This window comes from Salvelinus namaycush, chromosome 24 (genome assembly GCF_016432855.1).
Source record: "Salvelinus namaycush isolate Seneca chromosome 24, SaNama_1.0, whole genome shotgun sequence".
Classification (NCBI taxonomy): Eukaryota; Metazoa; Chordata; class Actinopteri; order Salmoniformes; family Salmonidae; genus Salvelinus; species Salvelinus namaycush.
In genome coordinates this window covers 16,148,304-16,173,410 of record NC_052330.1, presented here as the reverse complement: position 1 = coordinate 16,173,410, position 25,107 = coordinate 16,148,304, and the positions used below count along the sequence as shown (strand labels likewise).

The following is a 25,107-nucleotide window of genomic DNA, read 5'->3' as shown; positions in this document are numbered from 1 at the left end:
TGTGTTTACAGACAAACTGCAGCTGCATATCCAGATTAGTTTTAGATTTTTTTATTTGCATTAATAGTCCTGCTAATAGCACTCTGTCGATTACAGCATCCATTTAACCCCCTCTGAAACTCTTCTCTCTTCCCTCCTTCTCCCCCCTCCTTTGTCATGGCAGCGTTGGTTCAGTCTTCGTCCCACAGCTTACAAGATGGCATATTCCATTACGCTGTCGTTCACACACACTCATCAGTAGATGCATCTCTCTCTGCTCTCTCTTTCCTTGTGACTCAACAGCTTGTTGCTCTCAATTCCTTTCATCTGAGACAAAACAGACTACCTTAGGCCTGCCTGGCTCTACCACTTGTCTGTCTGCTCGCGCCGCAACTAACAAAGGCTGTTCCATGTCGACTCTTTCCCATCCCAAGCTTTCTGATGTTGGTATATGTTTTAGCATAACTCTTAACCCATGTGACATAGTCTGTAGTAGACTGGCATACTCTTCACAAACACTGACCTGCACGCTGACTGACACACTGTCTGTTGACCAATCAGTGAGTCCGCTGATGGCTCTGTGTTCATTCCGGTCAGGGATGTGGTGGAGACCATCTGGGCATTGTGCTGTGCATCCAATGTCAGTAAATCCATCCAATGTCAGTAAATCCATCTGTGGTTTGCTTCATTTTAGCCAATCCCATCATTACCATCTGCCGCAAAGCCCGCCCATTCCAACACGACAGATTCACTGAAAGCAGAGGGGGACAGCAAAGCAAAAGGTAAGAGAGAGGGTACAAGTCCCAGTGTTTACGATTAGAAGTGACTGTTCTATGCAAAATGTCATCTAGTGTTGCGTTCTCAGACATTACACTTGATCATCATAACACAACATGTATAGTGTTTTATTGTGATTCTTACATGTTCTTACATTGAGGGTAGGTTCACAGGGTATACATTGTTTTATTGTGAGGGAATGTGTAACTACAATCACACCGTTGCTACCTAGCTAAGTGTTAAACTTTTTAAAGCCAATTGCAGGGTTAGGATTAGCCAATGGGAATGGTATCACTAGGAAAAAACATATCACATCCATTACTTAACACGTGTTCATGTATTCTGTGTGTGGTTTGTTTGTCAATGACTTCTTGAGAAATGCAGTGTTGTTCCTCCTTCCCCAGTAAAAGAATACTGCAAAGCCACCTTTGCTTTTGAGTCCACAAACGAAGACGAGCTGACACTGAAAGATGGTGACGTCATACAGATATTGAGTAAGGTAAGTAAAGCCACACTGACCAGCAACAAGCCCGTGGCCCTAGCCTATTCTCAGTGGAGAAGCTTAAAGCTACTGCTACTACTTCAACAGTCTCCATTTGCTAGTCAAAAAAGTTTTCAAACAGACTACATGACTGTCCCTCTTGTAAGGGAAAGAGGTAACTTTGAGGATCTATATTTCCAGCCCTGTGTCTACACTTTAAGCCTGGCAAATGTGCCACATATTAACACCGGGCATTATCTATTTGGTCCTGGTCAACATGGTCCTTCACAGACCATGGTCCTCAGTGTGTTAATCTTACCCCCAGACCAGACCCAGGTATAGTCATCCATCCTACTGCACACTCTCCAACCCTGCCTGTCTATTCTTCCCTGGTGACATAGGTGAATGTTGTGAGCAAGGACTGGACCAGGACCCCAGGGACAGATTTGAGTGTTTAGTCCTAATGCTTTGTATTGGGATTTAGGTAGACCTGGGTAGTTTGTCGGCACGACGACATTTAGAAAAAGAAAATGAGTTATCCTCTTATTGGACCAGTTCAGATAGTACCTCTCCATTTCAAAAAGCCCTCCAAACACAACGCTGATCACCAACGAGCACCCTGCTATGTTTTGGAAGCAGTATGATGAGAGGAAGCTGTCGTCATAGCAAGTAGGTGATTTATGGCAGTTAGCTTCCCTTGATGTTGGCCAGAGACTGGGGACTTGAATTTCACACCCTGAAGAAAAGCATTAATGCCCTGACTGGGAATGCGGTCAAGACATAGTGCTAGTCCGTCTGGAGAGGTTGAGTTACCATTAAGAGATGATGTGTCTCTCGAATCATGGTTTGTTATTTAAGGCAGACACATTATGAAAGATCATGTTTTGCTGCGGGTAAATCAAGCTGTTTAAGCGCCATCTAGTGTCCATTAAGCAGATTGATGTTCAAGGGCTGCATTCAACTTGATTTGAAATCTAAAGGCAATGTTTCTTCGTTCGCGGAGACTGCATTCACAGTAAACGCTGCATATGTGAACGCTGCATCTAACATCAAGTGAGGCTGATTTTATATTGAATGAAAATAATCATTGTTTATTGAGAGGAGATGGGAGAATTTCTTTTTATTACAAAATGTCCTGATGCAGACATTTAAAATGTTTCTCAGACTCCCGTCTCCCAACTGTCTGTATTATGATGTTCTGTGATTTTATCTTAGCCTTTTCATCATAATGTTTGAAAAATGCTTCACCAGTAAAGTTATTATGTTTCAGGACACGGGGGAGCCGGGGTGGTGGCGAGGGGAGATCAGAGGTAAAGAGGGCGTCTTTCCTGACAACTTTGTGGCTGTTATGTTAGATGAAGACAAAGAGGTAAGATAAAAGTGGAAGTGAACGCCAGAACCCATATGTGTTCCCTAGTTGCCTTTTATCCTGTAGTAGCCTGTGTGTTAAGTCAGTCATTTGTCTTATGATCATACATGTTTAGTTCTTAAAAACTGTCTTCATGTTGCAGCCAGCTCCCACATCAAGAGGATCAGTCAAACTGTCTCCCAAGCAGGAAGCAGAAGAGGTACGCTGGGCTGTCCACATGCTTGTGTTAGAGTACATGGTGTTGGTGTATGTTCACAGAATTCATATGGGCCTCTTCCATTGATATAAAACACAGTTATGATGAGAGTGGTATCCTGGGAATGTTCTGCTGATATTGTATCCACCATAATGTGTGGTCTTTGTCAGGGGGCTCTGTGAGTCATAACTCACTTTAGACTGAAACTTATGCTTTCTCTAAATATTCATACATAATACAGTTGAAGTTTACATACACCTTAGCCAAATACATTTAAACTCAGTTTTTCACAATTCCTGACATTTAATCCTAGTAAAAATTCTGTCGTAGGTCAGTTGAGATCACCACTTTATTTTAATCATGTGAAGTGTCAGAATAATAGTAGAGAACTTTTCTTTCTTTCATCACATTCCCAGTGGGTCAGAAGTTTACATACACTCAATTAGTATTTGATAGCATTGCCTTTAAGTTGTTTAACTTGGGTCAAACGTTTCGGGTAGCCTTCCACAAGCTTCCCACACTACGTTGGGTGAATTTTGGCCCATTCCTCCTGATAGAGCAGGTGTAACTGAGTCAGGTTTCTCGGCCTCCTTGCTCTCACACACTTTTTCAGTTCTGCCCACAAATTTTCTATAGAATTGAGGTCAGGGCTTTGTGATGGCCACTCCAAAACCTTGACTTTGTTGTCCTTAAGCCATTTTGCAACAAATTTGGAAGTATGCTTTGGGTCATTGTCCATTTGGAAGACCCATTTGCGACCAAGCTTTAACTTCCTGACTGATGTCTTGAGATGTTGCTTCAATATATCCACATAATTTTACTCCCTCATGATGCCATCTATTTTGTGAAGTGCACCTCCTGCAGCAAAGCACCCCCACAACATGATGCTGCCACGCCCGTGATTCACGGTTGGGATGGTGTTCTTCGGATTGCAAGCCTCTTCCTTTTTCCTCTAAACATAACGATGGTCATTATGGCCAAACAGTTCTATTTTTGTTTCATCAGACCAGAGGACATTTCTCCAAAAAGTACGATCTTTGTCCCCATGTGCAGTTGCAAACCGTAGTCTGGCTTTTTTATGGCGGTTTTGGAGCAGTGGCTTCTTCCTTGCTGAGCGGCCTTTCAGGTTATGTTGATATAGGACTCATTTTACTGTGGATATCGATACTTTTGTGCCTTTTTCCTCCAGCATCTTCACAAGGTCCTTTGCTGTTGTTCTGGGATTGATTTGCACTTTTCGCACAAAAGTACGTTAATCTCTAGGAGACAGAACGCGTCTCCTTCCTGAGCGGTATGACGGCTAAGTGGTCCCATGGTGTTTATACTTGCGCACTATTGTTTGTACAGATAAACGTGGTACCTTCAGGCGTTTGGAAATTGCTCCCAGGGATGAATCAGACTTGTGGAGGTCTACCATTTTTTTCTGAGGTCTTGGGTGATTTCTTTTGATTTTCCCATGATGTCAAGCAAAGAGGCACTGAGTTTGAAAGTAGGCCTTGAAATACATCCTCAGGTACACATCCAATTGACTCAAATTATGTCATTTCGCCTATCAGAAGTTTCTAAAGCCATGACATCATTTTCTGGAATTTTCCAAGCTGTTTAAAAGGCACTGTCAACTTAGTGTATGTAAACTTCTGACCCACTGGAATTGTGATATAGTGAATTATAAGTGAAATAATCTGTCTGTAAACAATTGTTGGAAAAATTGCTTGTGTCATGCACAAAGTAGATGTCCTAACTGACTTACCAAAACTATAGTTTGTTAACAAGAAATTTGTGGAGTGGTTGAAAAACAAGTTTTAATGACTCCAACCTAAGTGAATGTAAACTTCCGACTTCAACTGTAGTTTCTGAGCTCTCACAGTTTTAATCTTGTCTTTAGCTAAGACTCCTCACAGGAAATGTTCCTTCAAAAAATGTTTGGGTCTGTGTTTTGTCTAATTTTTTATTTTTATTTAACCCTTATTTTACCAATTAAGTTGACTGTGAACACATTCTCATTTACAGCAATGACCTGGGGAATACTTACAGGGGAGAGAAAGGGGGATGAATGAGCCAATTGTAAGCTGGGGATGATTAGGTGATGGTATGAAGGCCAGATTGGGAATTTAGCCAGGACACCCCTACTCTTACTATAAAGTGCCATGGGATCTTTAGTGACCACAGAGAGTCAGGACACCCATATAACATCCCATCCGAAAGACGGCACCCTACACAGGGCAATGTCCCCAATCACTGCCCTGGGACATTTTTATATTTTTTTAGACAAGAGGAAAGGGTGCCTCCTACTTGCCCTCCAACACCACTTCCAGCAGCATCTGGTCTCCTGTCCAAGGACCAACCAAGACCAACCCTGCTTAGCTTCAGAAGCAAGCCAGCAGTGGGATGCAGGGTGGTATGCTGCTTGTTGATAGGGGCGTGGGCCACAGAAAAACTGAACTTAACATGAGGGGCCGCAGTGGCTTGCGGGTCTGCGTACCCATAGCCATACCCACATATGCAGTCAGAGACCTAGCCTTTTGGGGTCCTAAGTTACATTTTGTTGAGGGGCCCCCCGCACCTTGCAAGCATTTTAGCGGCATTTTGCCATGGGGCATAGAGAAAACATTGCAGTTTTAAAGCAAGTTTGATGCAAAAGATTTCAAATAATTTTGCCATGGGGTGGAGGATTTGTTTTCTTCAGTTTTACAGGTAATTTCCTGCAACTCTACAAATTTTGTCATAGGGTGGGGAGAAATGTTTGCAGTTTTTAATGATTTCGGAGTGAGACGGCCTAACAAAATCATTGGGGGCCCCCGGTCGGTAGTTCAACCATTATTACTACAAGTTTAGATAGCGACTAATTTACCAAAAAAGCGTCTAGTTGACATGGCTAATTGAGAGAGAGAAACTGCTGATGCACAACCAAATGTCAAAATTGCACGTTGTATATTCTACTATTCTAACTCTCAACAGGACGTTGAGACTCCAACTGAGTTCCCCCAAAAATATATATGTATTTTTTGGGCGGGCCTGCATTCCTGATATAGGTCTACCAGAATGGCATACCATCAAAAACAATGGAGAAAATGCATCTAATAACGTTTCTATGATACAGCCTACAGTAGTAACCTATGTGTGTTGTTCAATGTAGCCAACGTTCAATGGGATTTTATACAAAATAAAATTAATTATTATCCCCATACCATTATTATAGAGAATCAGACAATGTATGGCTGCTACCCTCTGCCTATTGGCGTCTTAACTTATTCAAGCCTGTCTCAAAATACAACACTGCCCCTTTAAGACATAAAAAAGCTCTGACTCGATTTTCAAGGATGGCTAGAAATGTACACAGTTTGTGCTGTTGTAGGAAGCAATCACACCCCATTGCAGACCAGAAATGATCTGTAACTAGGCTATTAACCAGCAGAGAATATGAATAAATGTGCACACGTGGCTACATGTGTTGTGCTGTCAATAGAATCCTCAGGCGATGCGCTCTGCCTACATCAAAATCACACAGTCTTGTTAGATTTGTTTCGGTATGTTGCATTGAAAGGTGGACAATATGTTGATTTGATCACAATTCCCACATTAGAGGGACACATTGATTATGTAAACTAACAGGGCAAACTACTAATGTTGAGGGAAGTTCAATCTCGTGCATCTCTTTGCGGGCTGGTATCATCTGCACGGCAGTCCTGGGAAAGCTGTGCCCGAACACGCGCACAGCTTAGAGGGGACATTGCTCACAGCTGTTCTGTTCAAAGAGAAGTGTACACTATCAATTCCTTCTGGTCAAAAAGTATCCTCCAGCTAAATAGTCATTTGTTGAATTTTGAAGAAGATTCCTTTTAATCGTAAGTAAAGTTCCTGGTACTTGAACTAGTTCCATCGCAATGGCAAAGAGTCCTGGCCGTTGTTGCCTCATCGGCCCACACAGTGGCTGTTGTTGTGTCACGGCCCTGTGGAGTGAACACGCTGCTCTGCCCCCCCACACGTAGGTCAATGGGTGAAGCAGTGGTGGAGCACAGTCTTTTGGCCCAGAGCATTGGGAGAGTTTTTACTCCATAAATGAGCTCAATGTTGCCCTTTGTTTAAGGCCCTGGCCTAGGCAGAGGGAATGTGATGAGCACTGGCTCATGTGATGGTTGAGAAACACACGCTGGTCAAATGTTCATGAGAGGGAGGGATGGGAAGGGTATGTTCTCAGCTCTGCTAGATGCTCGGTAGAGGGCAGCCATAAACAGATCTCCATTAAGAGGTTACCAGGGCAGTCTCTTTCGCTCTCTCTCTCTTTCTCTGTTTTCATTCTTGTTTTCTTTCTCTCCATCTCTCTCTATTTCTAAATAGTTTTTGCCAGCATGGTATAAACTCCCAGTGTGGATTGTTACAGCATACATATCCCGGTATGCATCTTTTGTGGTGCTGGCAAGGAACATTATCAATCTGAAATGTTGCAGTGGCCTGTGGCTGTATCCATCCTATTATCACTGCATGACGTTTACTTACAGGAGAAAGACTGAGCTTTAAACCTCCTAATCCACCACTCATAGGTGACCCACTGATGCTGTTGATAAAGATTGCTTGTTCCCTCTTGACTACCACAGTTTGTCTGCAATTAGTTCTCAGGTATAGCCTTAACATGGAAAGTTGCCATGGTAGTTGTCATCACACTATAATAGAATGATCTCATTGGGCTTGTGGAAAGACTTACAAACTTATTGAATGTGGGCTATGAATATAAAGCACACACTTATTGTCTAGAAGCTGTCAGTGTTACTGCGGTGTCTTACTGCTTGGTATCATCTATTAAGGACTTAATGTAATTCCATAGGACAAACATTAAAGCACATTTTAAGATGAGCAAGGTTAAGATCAGTGTAAGTTATTCATGGAAACTGAGCATAATTGCTTGTTGTGTTCATTTGGAGCATGTGCTTCTCTTCTGACTCATGCTCTGGCCTCCGCATTAGATGCCTGGCATCACTCTTCCTCAGCCCTCTAGTCTCTGACACACTGATGGGCCTGAGCATGGCGCTGTGCAGATTCCTTAATCTTTCTATCTAAGGTGCAAGGTGATTTGTAGATCAGTGATTTGTCCCAGTGCATTGCTCAGGCTGGATCCCTGGAACAGCTGCCGTGACATCGGCATCTCTGGCACATGACTTTACAGTAAGGAAGCCCTGTGTTGCTATTGATATACCATTTAAATTGGAATGATATCAGGTAGACTAAAGTCTAAGCATGTTCAAATATATTACAGAAGTCAGGCATAAATAATACCACGAATTGGGAAGAATTTAAAGAAACTGATGAAGACCAAAATCATCCAAACATTGTTGTAAAGATTACAGCAAAGGGCAGTCATTCTCTGGAGCAACAAACAATTGTTGAACAGACCCTGCCTGCCTTCTTTGTTAAATGTGAAATTCATCTGAGCAATTGCCCGAAAACAATTGAATTTAGTTGCGCACTTATGAAAACATTGTGTCCCCTTGAACAAACAATTAACCCTAGGCCTACTGTCTTTCGGTGTTCACAAACCATCCCCTCACCCCTAGCAACTCGCTTGGAGGGTGCTCCGTTGTCACATGTTGCTGATGAAACTCAGACGGTGACTTCAAGAGTGGCAAGGGATCAAATAAACCAATCAATTTCAGGACACACTCATGACTTGAATAATGCAATTCATGTTCCACTTTTAAATAATAAAACAAGCATGACCTTCAAATGAGAACATTCCCCCCGTAGATATAAACCCCCAGTAACAGTTCAAAAAATAATTTGGGAGGTATTTAATATGTTACATGTATCAAGCCTTGAAATCCAACACATACAAATACAGGTGACTCATAATTAGGGATGACTTATTTTGTGTGAAATTGCGCCAACTTAAAAATGATGCGTTGTGTTATGGGATACCACTTCGCTCTGAAGCCGGCAGTGTAGCTGACTCGGTCTAAGTTGTTTTCGAAGGGATTAATTAGCCCCTTAACCCTTTCACTCCCTCAGCTTTGGGACACTTGTGCATATGGCGGAAGCACGTGTGAACGTGCAAATGGAGGGACAAAGGGAAAGGGGTGATTTGACACATGGAGTAAATACACAGTAAATAACGAATAACGAGTAAAAAATAACATGGCTATATACAGGGTGTACCAGTACCAAGTCGATGTGCAGGGGTACAAGGTAACTGAAGTAGCGATGTGCATATAGTAGGGGTAAAGTGACTAGGCAACTGGATAGATAATAGAACCTTCCGGTTGAGGGTGGAGCTGTTGCCATACCAGGCCGTGATACAGAATACATAGATCAAACACTAGTATGGAATGGAACAATCTAACATCTCATGACAAAGAAAAAATACTGTTGGTTTGACATCTGAGTTCTAATCAAACTAATATTTGAAATGGTATGTGTATTCTTTACATTAATAAGTGGTTTATCCTTTTGATAAATGATTAGTCAAATGAATGAGACTCATGTTTCATGTCTTAGTTGAATTGGTTTGAATTAATTTCTTCTTCCTTCAATTCAAATTCTGCGTCCCTTGAGGTGTGGCCAATTCAAATTCGTTCTGGGTTGTTTTTCATCAGCTTTGTGACCCATAACAAGGTATTCTGGGTTGCTTTTCTTTCGAAAAAAGACTTGACTTGTTACCTTACTACGTACTGTACTTAACATATTCCCTGAATGTTGAACCTAATTCAGTGGGGCAAGAAAGTGCTCTTTCTCTCTGTACTTGTTGGCCATCATGGTGTGTCTGCTGGGAGTCTGTTTAAACTGAGGGCTACTGTATTGACCCACTTTGTGTTTTTCAGATACTCAAGAAGCTGCCGCCACCATCAAAAAGCATAGGTAAGGCCTGTTTCATAAGGAACATGTGACCATCATCAATCTCCTGTAGATGAGCATGTGTAGTAGATCACTATCAGTTAACGGAGAGGCAGGCAGCGGGCGACTTCTTATCTTCAAAACATCCCCACGAGAGTCTTCTCTAGTACAGTACCAAACAATATGGGCAGACAAACATAAACGTGTACCTCTGCCTGTGTCCATTAGCACATCCTGTCACCTAATATCAGGTAGCCTAGCGGTTAGTGTGTTAGGCCAGTAACCGAAGGTCACTTGCTCGAATCCCTCAGCCGACAAGGTGAAAAATCCACCAGATAATTGTCATCATCTCCAGTTCTGAATGCTTGGTTAGGGGATGCTTTATAGATTTAAATGCCACTCAAAGATTTTCATAAGTGGCAATTGCTGTAAATCTCCGAGAGGATGCCTAAATTGATGCGTTATTAAGAATGCCTTGAGATGATGACTGTGTTGCGCTACGACCCCAAGGGGTTCAAGTTTCAGGGCAAAGAAACCAACATCTAAGACTTTCCCAACTTTGTTTACTACCAAGTAGTACACTCAGTCCAGATCAAAGCCGAACTGCCAAGGCCGACAGAGACGTGATGCATGTAGGTATTTAGGATCCTTTGACTCCTGTCTGATAGCACAATGTAGTCTCACATAGCAGACTCCTAGGGCTTTCATCCCTGCGGCTGTTAGATACAAGACCTCTGGTATAATGGGTTTTAACTATGCCATAGATCTAGATCTCTGGAGGCATGGAGACTTCCCTAATGCCCTTAAGGTGTAGGTTTAATGACTAGGCCCATTCATTCTAAGTGCTCACATATTTGTATATAGATTCTAATTACTTTTCCGAATTGACGAAGGTACTTGGCTGTTCTATATAGCACCGGCATTCACCTAGATATCTGTCTTGATAGGAAAAAATAATGTTTTCTCTTCTGAGGTTGTTGTTTCCGAGAGGGGTGCTAAGACTGATTGAACGAAAGGCTCATATCTAGCACACCCACATCTGAAGTTACAGACGCTTGCAAAAAGCACTGCAAAGATTTCTGTACTCCCTTTAGTCTGCACAGGAAACACTTATGTGTGTCTCCACATCCTGTCTGCAGAATATCTGTTTAGTTTGCTCTGTGCTCGACTGGCTGTCCTCATAGACTCATAGATCCACGGTAAAGAGAGGAGGACGTTACTAAACAACGGCAACATGCTTCGCTTTTCAGGTCGAAAACCCGAGGTCCCGAGCGCCGACAAGAAGCCCCAGCATCCCCATCCTGAGGATAGAGGTAAGGGTCGCCCTCTTCCATCCCTTCCAACTATCTGCCCTTTCCCATTAAGTGGTGAGAAACCTCTCCCCTCTCCCCCCTGGGAGCAGCACTTGTGCTCCAGCAGATGAGTTGGTGTGAAGAAGGTTGTAGACAACACCTCCCACCTCCCAATCAGCCCCGACTGCTCCAAGGGACATGTGGCTCTCCGGATGAGAGCCCACCCCACCAATCACATCCTCTCCGATATCACATATATATATTTTTCGCGGCATTGCAGTTCAACCTGGCCCTAACTGGGTTTATGTGTGTGGGGAGTCGGTCTCATCCGTAACACCAAAGCAGAGTTTGCTCTGTTTGCCGATAGACATGCAGGTCTTGATTTACTAAGTGTTCGTACCAAGTGTCAAGGAGAAAGCCGACATTTGCCTGTGCATTTGGACCCCACATGAATAACTTAATAAATAATATGAATAAATAACTGTGAATGCTCAGTAAAGCTGTCCTCAAGGGTCTAGACCCTAGACAGACACTTGTCATACAGATAACAGTAGGGATCCACTTTTTGACAGTAGAACAGCTTGAAGGGTGGTGGTGATTATGCTAATGTGCTTTTGACCTGGTCCTGGTTACCTCGCTACAGCGGTGACTTTTTAATCAGTGGGAGTTTAGCAGCAGTAGCACCAGTCCTAGCCATACCCTACCATACCCCAGGGTATTAATAGAGGAGCACAGTCATCTTTTTATTTCATCTGTTGGGAAATGTGTCCTCCTGGATAAACACAACACTTGTTTCTTCAGCCTTCTCTTTATTAACAAGTGAAGGGTTATACAATTATAGTTTAATACAATCGTTGGACAATTTATCAGATTGGCCACCAGTTCACACATACTATGGATGGTTTTATTTATCCTATAGAAATTCTATGATTTCTCCCACCTATTGTGTAAGAGACATTATGTACAGTGCCTTCAGAAAGAATTCACACCATTTGACTTTTTACACATTTTGCTGTTACAGCCTGAATTTAAAATTGATTGAGATTTTGTTTCACTGGCCTACACACAGTACCCCATAATGTCAAAGTGGAATTATATTTTTTACAAATTATTAAAAAAGGAAAGGCTGAAATGTCTTGAGTCAATAAGTATTCAACACCTTTGTTATGGTAAGCCTAAATAAGTTCAGGAGTACAACTTTGCTTAACAAGTCCCATAAGTTGTATGGACTCACTCTGTGCAATAATAGTGTTTAACATGACGACTACCTCATCTCTGTACCCCACACATTCAATTAATTATCTGTATGGTCCCTCAGTCGAGCAGTGAATTTCAAACCCAGGTTCGACCACAAAGACCAGGAAGGTTTTCCGATGCCTTCCAAAGAACGGCACCTATTGGTAGATGGGTAAAAAAACAGACATTGAATTAGGGCTGACCCCATTTAGTCGATTGTTTGGTCGATAGGGTGTTGGCCGACCGAGATGCATTTTTAGTCGAGCAGTAGCAAAAAATTATAATTCATGGTGTACCATACTGTATCGCGCCTGTCTGAGTGGACTAATTCATTGTGGAGGCTGTGGGGATGGCATAGTCAATCGCTCTAAGACATGTGCTACTGAAATTGTATATGGTGATATTACAAAAGAACAATGGTGCAACGCTAATAAAAATAATATTAGTTAACAAATGCAGATAGCGGCCACTGTCCGCGGTTCTGAAACATCCGTGTGCTGTTGACAATGTTGCTCAATTTAGCCACCCTTTGCGTTGATGACAGTGTTTCGCACTCTTGGCATTCTCTCAACCAGCTTCACCTGGAATACTTTTCAACATATGCTGAGGACTTGTTGGCTGCTTTTCCTTCACTCTGCGGTCCAACTCATCCCAAACCATCTCAATTGTGATTGTGGAGGCCAGGTCATCTGATGCAGCACTCCATCACTCTCCTTCTTGGTCAAATAGCCCTTACACAGCCTGGAGGTGTGTTGGGTCATTGTCCTGTTGAAAACAAATTATAGTCCCACTAAGCGCAAACCAGATGGAGAATGCTGTGGTAGCCATGCTGGTTAAGTGAGTCTTGAATTCTAAATAAATCACTGATAGTGTCACCAGCAAAGCACCATCACACCACCTCCCCCATGCTTCACGGTGGGAATAGCACATCTGTTCACCTACTCTGCATCTCAAAAAGACATGGCGGTTGGAATCAAAAGTCTAACATTTGGACTCATCAGACCAAAGGACAGATTTCCACTGGTCTAATGTCCATTGCTCGTGTTTCTTGGCCCAAGCATGTCTCCTCTTATTATTGGTGTCCTTTTAGTAGTGGTTTCTTTGCAGCAATTTGACCATGGAGGCCTGATTCACGCAGTCTCCTCTGAACAGTTGATGTTGAGATGTCTGTTACTGGGGCTGCATTCTGAGGTGCAGTTAACTCTAATGAACGTATCCTCTGCAGCAGAGGTAACTCTGGGTCTTCCTTTCCTGTGGCGGTCCTCATGAGAGCCAGTTTCATCATAGCACTTGATGGTTTTTGCCACTGCACTTGAAGAAACTTTCAAAATTGTTCAAATTTTCCGCACTGACTGACCTTCATTTCTTAAAGCAATGATGGACTGTCATTTCTCTTTGTCAGCGCCATTTTCCATATACAAATATGCAGAGGGCTGCCTCGCTTCTAGTCCTTTAAACTTTGCAGTATTTCGTTTTTTAAAATTGTATTTCTTACATTGTTAGCACAGAAAATCTTAAGTGTTATTACATACAGCTGGGAAGAACTATTAGATATCATAGCGGCGTCAACTTACCAGCACAATGACCAGGAATAGGACTTTCCCGAAGTGGATCCTTTGTCCGAACCACCCAGGGCATTTGAACTGATTCCAGAGGCTGACCCAAAACAAGCCGGAGAAGAGGTAGACGGAGTGGCCTTCTGGTAAGACTTTGGAGGCGAGCACACCACCCATCGCTTCTGAGTATATTACTCACTAATGTCCAGTCTCTAGATAACAAGGTAGACAAAATTAGGGGAAGGTTTGCTTTCCAGAAAGACATCAGGGAATGTAACATGCTCTGTTTCACGGAAACATGGCTCTCTCGGGATATGCTGTCGGAGTCAGTACAGCCACCTGGATTCTCTGTACTTTGCGCCAACAGGAATAAACATCGGGAAGAAGGGTGTTTCATGATTAACAACTTATGGTGTAATTGCAACAACATACAGGAACTCAAGTCCTTTTGTTCACCTGACCTAGAATTCCTCACAATTCTCACAAGAGAATTCTCCTCGTTTATTGTCACAGCCGTGTATATCCCCCCTCAAGCCGATACCACGTCTGCCCTCAAGGAATGTCACTGGACTTTATGCAAACTGGAAACCATATATCCTGAGGCTGCATTCATTATAGCTGGGGATTTTGTTAACAAAGCAAATTTGAGAACAAGGATACCTACATTCTATCAGCATATTGACTGTAGTACTCGCGTTGGCAAAACACTGGATCACTGCTACTCTAACTTCCGCGATGCATACAAGGCCCTCCCCCGCCCTTGTTTCGGCAAATCATTTTTCTCCCTTCCTATAGGCAGAAACTCAAAGAGGATGTACCCGCGCTAAAATATATTCAACGCTGGTCTGACCAATCGGAATCCATGCTTCAAGATTATTTTGATCACTCGGACTGGGACATATTGCGGGTAGCCTGAGAGAATAATATCGACGTATACGCTGATTCGCTGAGTGAGTTTATCAGGAAGTGCATAGGAGATGTCGTACCCACTGTGACTATTAAAACCTACCCTAGCCAGAAACCGTGGCTGGATGGCGGCATTCGCGCAAAAATGAGAGCGCAAACCTCCGCATTTAAACATGGGAAGGTGACAAACAAGCGAAATGTCAGAATAGAGACAAAGTGGAGTCGCAATTCAACGGCTCAGACACAAGACGTATGTCACGGACTACAAAAGGAAAACCAGCCACGTCACGGACACTGACGTCTTGCTTCCAGACAAACTAAACAACACCTTTGCCTGCTTTGAGGATAATACAGTGCCACCGATGCGGCCCGCTATCAAGGACTGTGGGCTCTCCTTCTCCGTGGCCGAAGTGAGTAAGACATTGAAACGTCTTAACCCTTGCAAGGCTGCCAGCCCAGACGGCATCCCTAGCCGCATCCTCAGAGCATGCGCAGACCAGCTGGCTGGTGTGTTTACGGACATATTCAATCTCTCCCTATCCCAGTCTGCTGTCCCAACATGCTTCAAGATGTCCACCATTGTTCCTGTACACAAGAAGTTAAAGGTAACTGAACTAAATGACTATCTCCACATAGCACTCACTTCTGTCTTCATGAAGTGCTTTGAGAGGCTAGTCTAGGATCATATCACCTCCACCTTACCTGTCACCCTAGACCAGGCCTGAGCAACTCCAGTCCTCGGGAGCCTGATTGGTGTCACGCTTTTGCCCCAGCTAACACACCTGACTCCAATAATCAACTAATTATGATCTTCAGTTAAAAATGCACTTAGTTTAAATCAGGTGTGTTTGCTAGGGATGGGGGAAAGGTGTGACATGAATCAGGCCCCCGAGGACTGCAATTGCCTAGGCCTGCCCTAGAAACACTTCAATTTGCTTACCACCCGAATAAGTCCACAGACGATGCAATCGCCATAACACTGCACACTGCCCTATCCCATCTGGACAAGAGGAATACCTATGTAAGAATGCTGTTCATTGACTACAGCGCCTCTTCAACCTCCGGAGGCTGAAGAAATTTGTCTTGTCACCTGAAACCCTTACAAACTTTTACAGATGCACAATTGAGAGCATCCTGTCGGGTTGTATCACAGCCTGGTACGGCAACTGCACCGCCCATAACCGCAAGGCTCTCCTGAGGGTGGTGCGGTCTGCACAACCCATCACTGGGGGCAAACTACCTGTCCTCCAGGACAACTACAGTACCCGATGTCACAGGAAGGCCAGAAAGATCATCAAGGACAACAACCACCAGAGCCACTGCCTGTTCACCCTGCTACCATCCAGAAGGCGAGGTCAGTACAGGTGCATCAAAGCTGGGATCGAGAGATTTCAATTCCATCAGACTGTTAAACAGCCATCAGTAACTCAGAGCAACTGCTGCTTACATACAGACTTGAAATCGTTGGCCATTTTAATAAATGTAATGTAGGCTTAGTATAGCAGCCTTGTATAACCACCATCGAGCTTTAGGCCTATGAGCACATCCTGTTTAGTCTTAATAGCGTAACTTACTCATGCCTGTATTTCAATACTTACTGTATACAGGCTGCTGTATCAATCAATAATTAATTTGTTCCTGTCATCACACAGCATATGAGTCAATCATGATTTGATATGCAGTCAAGCATTTTAGTTATAAAATAACAAAGCGTCCCTTGAATAATTAGCGTAAACAATTAATAAACCGTTCCATGTCTGCAATTGCATTCACGAGTGCATGCATCTGTTTTTAGTTTTTGCTGTAATAAAGGCTTTCTTAAAAAAAGTTACAACCGACTCTATGGCACGCTTATTATTTCTTTAGTGTTTTACGTTGTTCCAAATGGTCAGAAAAATATTTTGTCATCTAACTGCACCAGTTTGGCACACATAATATGCACGCAGCGCTTGTTCCTTACCTTTTATTTTGTGATCTCCTGTATTTATAACCAATTTATTGATGTGATTATGATACGCTATAGGTCAGGCTCTATTGGTCATGCGCATGCGATGCATACATGTGTCACGTAAAGAAAGCAAGGGTTGAGGGAATAGGCAATGTTTTTCCTAAACAAATGAGGGATTTTGGTAACAATTTTTCAGTCAGAAGTGGCGGTAATTATGTTACAGCTTCAGCAACATGGACAGCGTGATAAACACTGTTGATGTTCTGTGGTGGTCGCTGCAGCAGGGACGAGAGAGAGAGACAACTGATGCTAGTCACACAGTCTGAGCCCGGCCTGTCACAATCAAATCAATTGCGGTCGGACTCCCTCTTGTCATTTGTGTATCTTAATTATTTCATGTGTTTTAAAGCATCATACAAGCTCAGTACATATAGTTGATTTGATTAAAACACATAGGATGTCTATATGTGGAAAAATATACCTTTTGAAACTTTCGACTAATTGACTGGAACAGAATACTCTCGGTTGACCATGATAATTTTTTTTGTCGGGAACAGCCCTACATTGAATAACCCTTTGAGCATGGTGAAGTTTTTAATTACACTTTGGATGGTGTATTAATACACCCAGTCACTACAAAAGATACAGTCATCCTTCCTAACTTGCACTGGTTCCTAAACTTTTTTTTATAGTCCCGTACCCCTTCAAACATTCAACCTCCAGCTGCATACCCCCTCTAGCACCAGGGTCAGCGCACTCTCAAATATTGTTTTTTGCCATCAGTGTAAGCCTGTTACACACACAATACGATACATTTATTAAACATGAGTGAGTTTTTGTCACAACCCGGCTCGTGGGAAGTGACAGAGCTCTTATAGGAACAGGGCACAAATAATAATAATCAATAATTTTGCTCTTTATTTAACCATCTTACATATAAAACCTTATTTGTTCATTGAAAATTGTGACCAACTCACCACAGGTTAATGAGAAGGGTGTGCTTGAAAGGATGCAAATAATTCTGCAATGTTGGGTTGTATTGGAGAGAGTCTGTCTTAAATCATTTCCCACACACACACAGTCTGTGCCTGTATTTAGTTTTCATGCTAGTGAGGGCCGAGAATACACTCACATAGGTACATGGTTGCAAAGGGCATCAGTGTCTTAACAGCGCGATTTGACAAGGCAGGATACTCTGAGCGAAGCCCAATGCAGAAATCTGACAGTAGCTTCTGATTAAATTCAATTTTCACAGAACTGCTTGTTGCAATTTTGATGAGGCTCTCTTGTTCAGCTATCGGTAAGTAGACTGGAGGCAGGGCATGAAAGGGATAACGAATCCAATTGTTTGTGTCATCCGTTTCGGGAAAGTACCTTCGTAATTGCGCACCCAACTCACTCAGGTGCTTCGCTATATGACATTTGACATTGTCCGTAAGCTTGAGTTCAGTTGCACCCAAAAAATCATAGAATGATGGAAAGACCTGTGTGTTGTCCTTGTTAATGCAGACAGAGAAGAGCTCCAACTTCTTAATCATAACCTCAATTTTCTCCCACACATTGAATATAGTTGCAGAGAGCCCATGTAATCCTAGATTCAGATCATTCAGGCGAGGAAAAACATCACTCAGGTAGGCCAGTCGTGAGAAACTCGTCTTCAAGCAGTCAGACAAGTGAAAATTATGGTCAGTAAAGAAAACTTTAAGCTCGTCTCTCAATTAAAAAAAAACGTGTCAATACTTTGCCCCTTGATAACCAGCGCACTTCTGTATGTTGTAAAAGTGTTACATGATCGCTGCCCATATCATTGCATATTGCAGAAAATACACGAGAGTTCAGGGGCCTTGCTTTAACATCTCTGGGATATGTGGGACGGTAGCGTCCCACTTGGCCAAAAGCCAGAAAAAATGTAGCGCGCAAATTCAAATATATTACTATAAAAATCAATCTTTCATGAAATCACAAATTAAAGCTACACATGTTGTGAATCCAGCCAACATGTCTGATTTCAAAAAGGATTTACAGCGAAAGCACACCAAACGATTATGTTAGCTCAGTACATAGCCACAGAAAAACACAGCCATTTTCCCAGCAAAAGATAGTAGTCACAAAAAGCAGAAAGAGATAAAATTAATCACTAACCTTTGATGATCTTCATCAGATGACACTCATAGGACATCATGTTACACACTACATTTATGTTTTGTTCGATAATGTGCATATTTATATCCACAAATCTCGGTTTACATTGGCGCCATGTTCAGAAATGTCTCCAAAATATCCAGAGAAATTGCAGAGAGCCACGTCAAATAACAGAAATACTCATCATAAACTTTGATGAAAGATACATGTTTTACATAGAATTAAAGATACACTTGTTCTTAATGCAACCGCTGTGTCAGATTTTTAAAAAAAATTACGTAAAAAGCACACCATGCAATAATCTGAGACGGTACTCAAAAATAAAATTTCTCCGCCATTTTGGAGTCAACAGAAATACGAAATTACATTAAATTAAATTTAAATATTCCCTTACCTTTGATCATCTTCATCAGAATGCACTCCCAGGAATCCTAGTTCCACAATAAATTGTTGTTTTGTTCGATAATGTCCATTACTTATGTCTAAGTGCACTAAACATGCTAGCAAAAGTAGCTACATGTCCAAACGCTCGCGCAGATGCAGGCGAACTCGAACGAAAACTTCAAAAAGTTATATAACAGGTCGAATACACTGGTCAAACTAAGTAGAGAATCAATCTTCAGGATGTTGTCATATATATCCAATAACGTTCCAACCGGAGCATTCCTTCGTGTCTGTAGAAGTTATGGAACGCAAGGTGATATCATGAGGAAAGCGCGTGACCAGGAACTGGCAATCTGCCAGAACACTGACTCATTCCCCTCTCATCCGGCCTCACAACACAGCATAAGCTTCATTCCACGTTCTACAGACTGTTGACATCTAGTGGAAGGCGTAGGAAGTGCAAACAGATCCATATCTTACAGGGAATTGAATAGGCGATGAGTTGAACGTTGACCAGTCTCAGAATTCTCACTTCCTGTTTCTCAATTTTTTGCCTGCCATATGAGTTCTGTTATACTCACAGACATCATTCAAACAGTTTTAGAAACTTCAGAGTGTTTTATATCCAATAGTAATAATAATATGCATATATTAGCATCTGGGACAGAGTAGGAGGCAGTTCACTATGGGCACGCAATTCATCCAAAAGTGAAAATGCTGCCCCCTATATCAAAGAAGTTAACAAAGTTAACCATTTTCACTGTAGTGTTCAAAATGTATTTCAAGCTGTCAGGCATTCCCTTGACAGCAACAGCCTCTTGTGGATGCTGCAGTGTACCCAAGTAGCGTCGGGAGCAACTGCTTGCATGCGTGTTACCACTCCACTATGTCACCCTGTCATGGCTTTTGCGCCATAAGTACAGATACCAACACATCTTGACCACCAAAGTCCATTTGATGTCACAAAGCTGTCCAGTACTTAAAAAATATCCTCTGCTGTTGTCCTGGTTTCTAGCTTCCATATTTGCGCCTCTTCGATGGTCCATAGTGCTTTCCCGGTGCTTTCCCGGTTAAGAGGGCAGTAGCTCTTTGGCTGCACAACTGTCAGTGTCCATGCTAGCGGGGCTAACAAGAAATGTAGAATTACTGATGCTAGCATTGGATGTGCTTGTGGAAGCAGAACAACTTGTGTCATCGACAGGTGCAGGTGTAGTACTGCTGGTAGTAGCAGTACTACCAATAGATCTGATATGTGTCTCTATGAACACGGGTGGGCCTTACTTTTTTTTAAACCATTAATCAATTTTCGAGCAAACGGAATGAGCAGCAGCTACGTTTGGCTACATACAGACCGTTAGTAGAATTCCCACTGGAGAGTAGCGTTAATGTCATTGGATGTTAATTATTTGACTAGGCTACCTGTATTGACGTTATTTCGCTGAACGCTAGATGGTTTAACTTTATTTTTGGGAGAGATATGAGGCTACTCAGGCGAGAGAAAAACATCACCTGTTGGAAAATCTAAATAGACTGTTTGAAAATGCAAAGATATTTAAAAAAATGTTTTAAAAAATGTGAATCACATTTTTATTTGGCGTACCCCCGACAGCATTGCGCGTATCCCAGTTTGGGAATACCTGCCGTAGAGGAAGGAAACCGCTCAGGGATTTCACCATGAGGCCAATGGTGACTTTAAAACTGTTACAAATGGCTGTGATGGGAGAACTGAGGATGGATCAAGAACATTGTCGTTACTCCACAATACTAACCTAAGTGAAAAGAAGGAAGACTGTACAGAATAAAATATTCTAAAACATGCATATGGCACTAAAGTAAAACTGTAAAAAAATGTGGCAAAGAAATGTACTTTAAGTGCTGAATACATTATGTTTGGGGCAAATCCAACACATCAGTCAGTACCAATCTTCATATTTTCTAGCATGGTGGTGGCTGCATCATGTTATGTGTATCCTTGTCATCGGCAAGAACTGAGTCGTTTTTATGATAAAAAGAAACGGAATAGAGCTAACTAAGCACAGACAAACTCCAAGAGCAAAACCTGGTTGTCTGCTTTCCAACAGACACTGGGAGACAAATTCAGCTTTCAGCAGGACAATAACCTAAAACACAACGTTAAATTTACACGAGTTGCTTTCCAAGATGCATTGAATGTTCCTGAGTGGCTTAGTTACGTTTTGACTTAAGTTGGCTCAAATCTAAGGTAAGACTTTAAAATGGCTGTCTAGCAATGATCATCAACCAACTTGACAGAGCTTGAAAAATGTTTAATAATATTGTACAATCCAGGTATGCAAAGCTCTTAGAGACTTACCCAGAAAGACTCACAGCTGTAATCGCTGCCAAATGTAATTCTAACATGTATTGACTCAGTGGTGTGAATTCTTATGTAAATGAGATTTCTGTATTTCATTATCAATACATTTGCTACAATTTATAGATATGTTTTCACTTTGTCATTATGGGATATTGTGTGTAGATGGGTGTGAAGATTTTTTTTTTTTTTATCCATTTAGAATTCAGGCTGTAACGCAACAAAATGTGGAATAAGTCAAGGGCTATGAACACTTTCTGGAGGCACTGTATCTCTCTGAAAGTTTCTTTGTATGTGAGCATCCCTGGTGGTTTCAAAGCAACGTCAGCTGCAGTCTGTCCTTTGAGACACTGTTGCTCGACAGCCCTCAAATTAAAACGTGGAGCTCCAAAGTCAGTTCCACTGCTTTTTTTTCTTCCCCTCTAATCAGGGACTGATTCAGACCTGGGATACCAGGTGTGTGCAATGAATTATCAGGTAGAACAGAATACCAGCAAGATTTGAATACCCTGCTCTACAACAATGTTATTTTACTTGAAAGCTGTGCTGCTTCTCAGCATCATGTTTTCTAAACAGGCAGTCAGCTTCCTGACCTCAACATACTTTTTCTGGGATGTTCATGTTTACAATTAACACTCTTCTTCCAGGGTACTAATCAGATAAGTCACCTCCACGCGGCCTAATGAGAGAAAGAGAGAGACATTTGCATATTTACTGTTTACTATCAGTTGTCAGACTGAATGTAGGACAAAGTTGACACTAATGAGTCACTAATTGACACCCAAGTCTATCTGGTGAAGACTTGTGTACACATGTTTCAGGTCCTTTTGTATACTCTGCAACACTTGTAATTCTATTGTCAATCAATCGTGATTTAATATTACCATCCTTTTAGTGGACAAGTAAACTCCCCCTCTATCTCCCAAGTGGCAGGAACCACATCAAATTACATATGTAATTTGTTTTTGAGTACTTGATGTTAATAGGGACATTTCATAGCTCATGGGGATTGAGGCGCTATCAATTAATTTGTGCTGCTTTTGTTTGCTGTTGTCTCTCAGCCTCCAGTCAGGCTTAATACTATTTTTATTTGACCTTTATTTAACTAGGCAAGTCAGTTAAGAACACATTCTTATTTACAATGACGGCCTAGAAACAGTGGGTTAAATGCCCTGTTCAGGGACAGAACAACAGATTTTTACCTTGTCAGCTCGGGGATTCGATCTAGCAACCTGGCCCAACGCTCTAACCACTAGGCTACCTGCTGCCCCAATATGTTGCACTGCCGTGCTACTTGCTGATTATGTAAGCCCAGAAGACCATACGCCTATTTATATGTGCGTAGTGCACTGAGACCTGTTAATCCACAACCCTCAAATTGACATCTGGACCTCAAAGCCAGTTCCACAGCTTTTTAATTACATTTCTTCCCCCTCTAATCAGGGGCTGATTCAGACCTGGGACACCAGGTTTGTGCAATTAATTATGAGGTAAAAAACTGAAAAACAGTAGTGGTCCGGACTAAGGTTGGGCGATATACTGAATCGTGGGGTATTTTGAAATACCCTCTGTGTGATTTTCCATTACAGTCAATAGTGTTTTTAATACATTTGAATATTTGTACATTTTAAATGAATACCTGCAGTCAACTTGTCCACTAGGTATTAGGTAAAACGGATGGCCTTCATAATTTCGTCTGTTAAATTAGTTTTAATTATTAATCTTACCAATAATAGTTTCCCAAAACAGCTGTTTTGAGCCAGTCGTGTTTCTTTACCAAGTAGCACAACGAGCGAAACAAGTGCTTCTTGGGTTGAGTTTCATGCAGCGCAACTTAAGTGAGATGATCACGTTACACTTGTATGAAATTCTCTTCTAATGTTTGCCAGCTATACATCTTACAACTATCTATTATGTTAACTACACTATATACAGTGCCTTCGGAAAGTATTCAGACCTCTTTACTGTTTCCACATTTTGTTACGTTACAGCCTTATGAAATTGATTTTTTTTTTTAAATCTCAATATACACACACTACCCCATAATGGCAAAGCGAAAACCGTATTTTATACAATTTTACCAATGTATATAAAAAAAAAACTAGACAAATACCTTATTTACATGAGTATTCAGACCCTTTGCTATGAGACTCGAAATTGAGCTCAGGTGCATCCTGTTTCAATTGATCATCCTTGAGATGTTTTTACAACTTGATTGGAGTCCACCTGTGGTAAATTCAATTGATTGGACATGATTTGGAAAGGCACACACCTGTCTATATAAGGTCACACAGTTGGTTTTTGCTCTGACATGCACTGTCAAGCCATGAGGTCGAAGGTATTGTCCGTAGAGCTCCGAGACAGGATTGTGTCGAGGCACAGATCTGGGGAAGGGTACCAAAAATGTCTGCTGCATTGAAGGTCCCCAAGAACACAGTGGCCTCCATTTTTAAATGGAAGAAGTTTGGAACCACTGAGCAATTGGGAGAGAAGGGCCTTGGTCAGGGAGATGACCAAAAGCCCAATAGTCACTCAGACAGAGCTCCAGTGTTCCTCTGTGGAGATGGGAGAACCTTCCAGAAGGACAACCATCTCTGCAGCACTCCACCAATCAAGCCTTTATGGTAGAGTGGCCAGACAGAAGCCACTCCTCAGTAAAATGCACATAATAGCCAGCTTGGAGTTTGGCCAAAAGGCACCTTAAAGACTCTCAGACCATGAGAAAAAAGATTCTCTGGTCTGATGAAACAAATATTGAACTATTTGGCCTGAATGCCAAACGTCACGTCTGGAGGAAACCTGGCACCATCCCAACGGTGAAGCATGGTGGTGGCAGCATCATTCTGTGGGATGTTTTTCAGCAGCAGGGGCAGGAGACTAGTCAGGATTGAGACAAAGATGAACGGAGCAAAGTACAGAGATCCTAGATCAAAACCTGCTCCAGAGTACTCAAGACCTCAGACTGGGGCGAAGGTTCACCTTCCAACAGGAAAACAACCCTTAAGCAAACAGCCAAGACAACGCAGGAGTGGCTTCGGGACAAGTCTCTGAATGTCCTTGAGTGGCCAAGCCAGAGTCTGTACTTCAACTCGATCTGTCATCGCTGGAGACCTGAAAATAGCTGTGCAGCAACGCTCCCCATCCAACCTGACAGAGCTTAAGAGGATCTGCAAAGAAGATTGGGAGAAACTCCCCAAATACAGGTGTGCCAAGCTTGTTGCATCATATCCAAGAAGACTCGGTGCTGTAGTCGCTGCCAAAGGTGTTTCAACAAAGTACTGAGTAAAGGGTCTGAATACTTGTGCAAATGTGATATTTTAGTTTTGTATTTTTAATACATTTGCAAATATAAAAAATAAAAAAACTGCTTTTGCTTTATCATTACAGGGTATTGTGTGTAGCTTGAGGGGGGAACGATTTAATCCCTTTTAGAATAAGGCTGTAACGTAACAAAATGTGGAAAAAGTCAAGGGGTCTGAATACTTTCCGAATGCATTGTAATTCCAAAGAATTACTAAATTAAATTTTGGGTCAGAATATTTATGTATATGTATATATTTCATTTTTTTTAGCAAAAATTCTAAACCTGTTTTTGCTTTGTCATTATGGGGTATTGTGTGTAAATTGATGGGGGGGGGGGGGGGCGATTTAATACATTTTTGAATCAGGCTGTAACGTAACCAAATG

At 42.0% G+C, this 25,107-nt stretch overlaps 1 protein-coding gene across 1 annotated transcript in view; it reads left to right on the top strand.

The window, feature by feature from the left end:
- The window catches only part of LOC120019009 (CD2-associated protein-like), a 72,490-nt gene that overhangs the window by 22,253 nt on the left and 25,130 nt on the right, over positions 1–25,107 (top strand). Inside the window, exons 6-11 of the mRNA XM_038962195.1 lie at positions 674–761; positions 1,161–1,255; positions 2,508–2,606; positions 2,749–2,805; positions 9,612–9,648; positions 10,875–10,937. Coding sequence (XP_038818123.1) covers positions 674–761; positions 1,161–1,255; positions 2,508–2,606; positions 2,749–2,805; positions 9,612–9,648; positions 10,875–10,937 — 439 coding nt within the window. The remainder of the gene's footprint in view (positions 1–673; positions 762–1,160; positions 1,256–2,507; positions 2,607–2,748; positions 2,806–9,611; positions 9,649–10,874; positions 10,938–25,107) is intronic.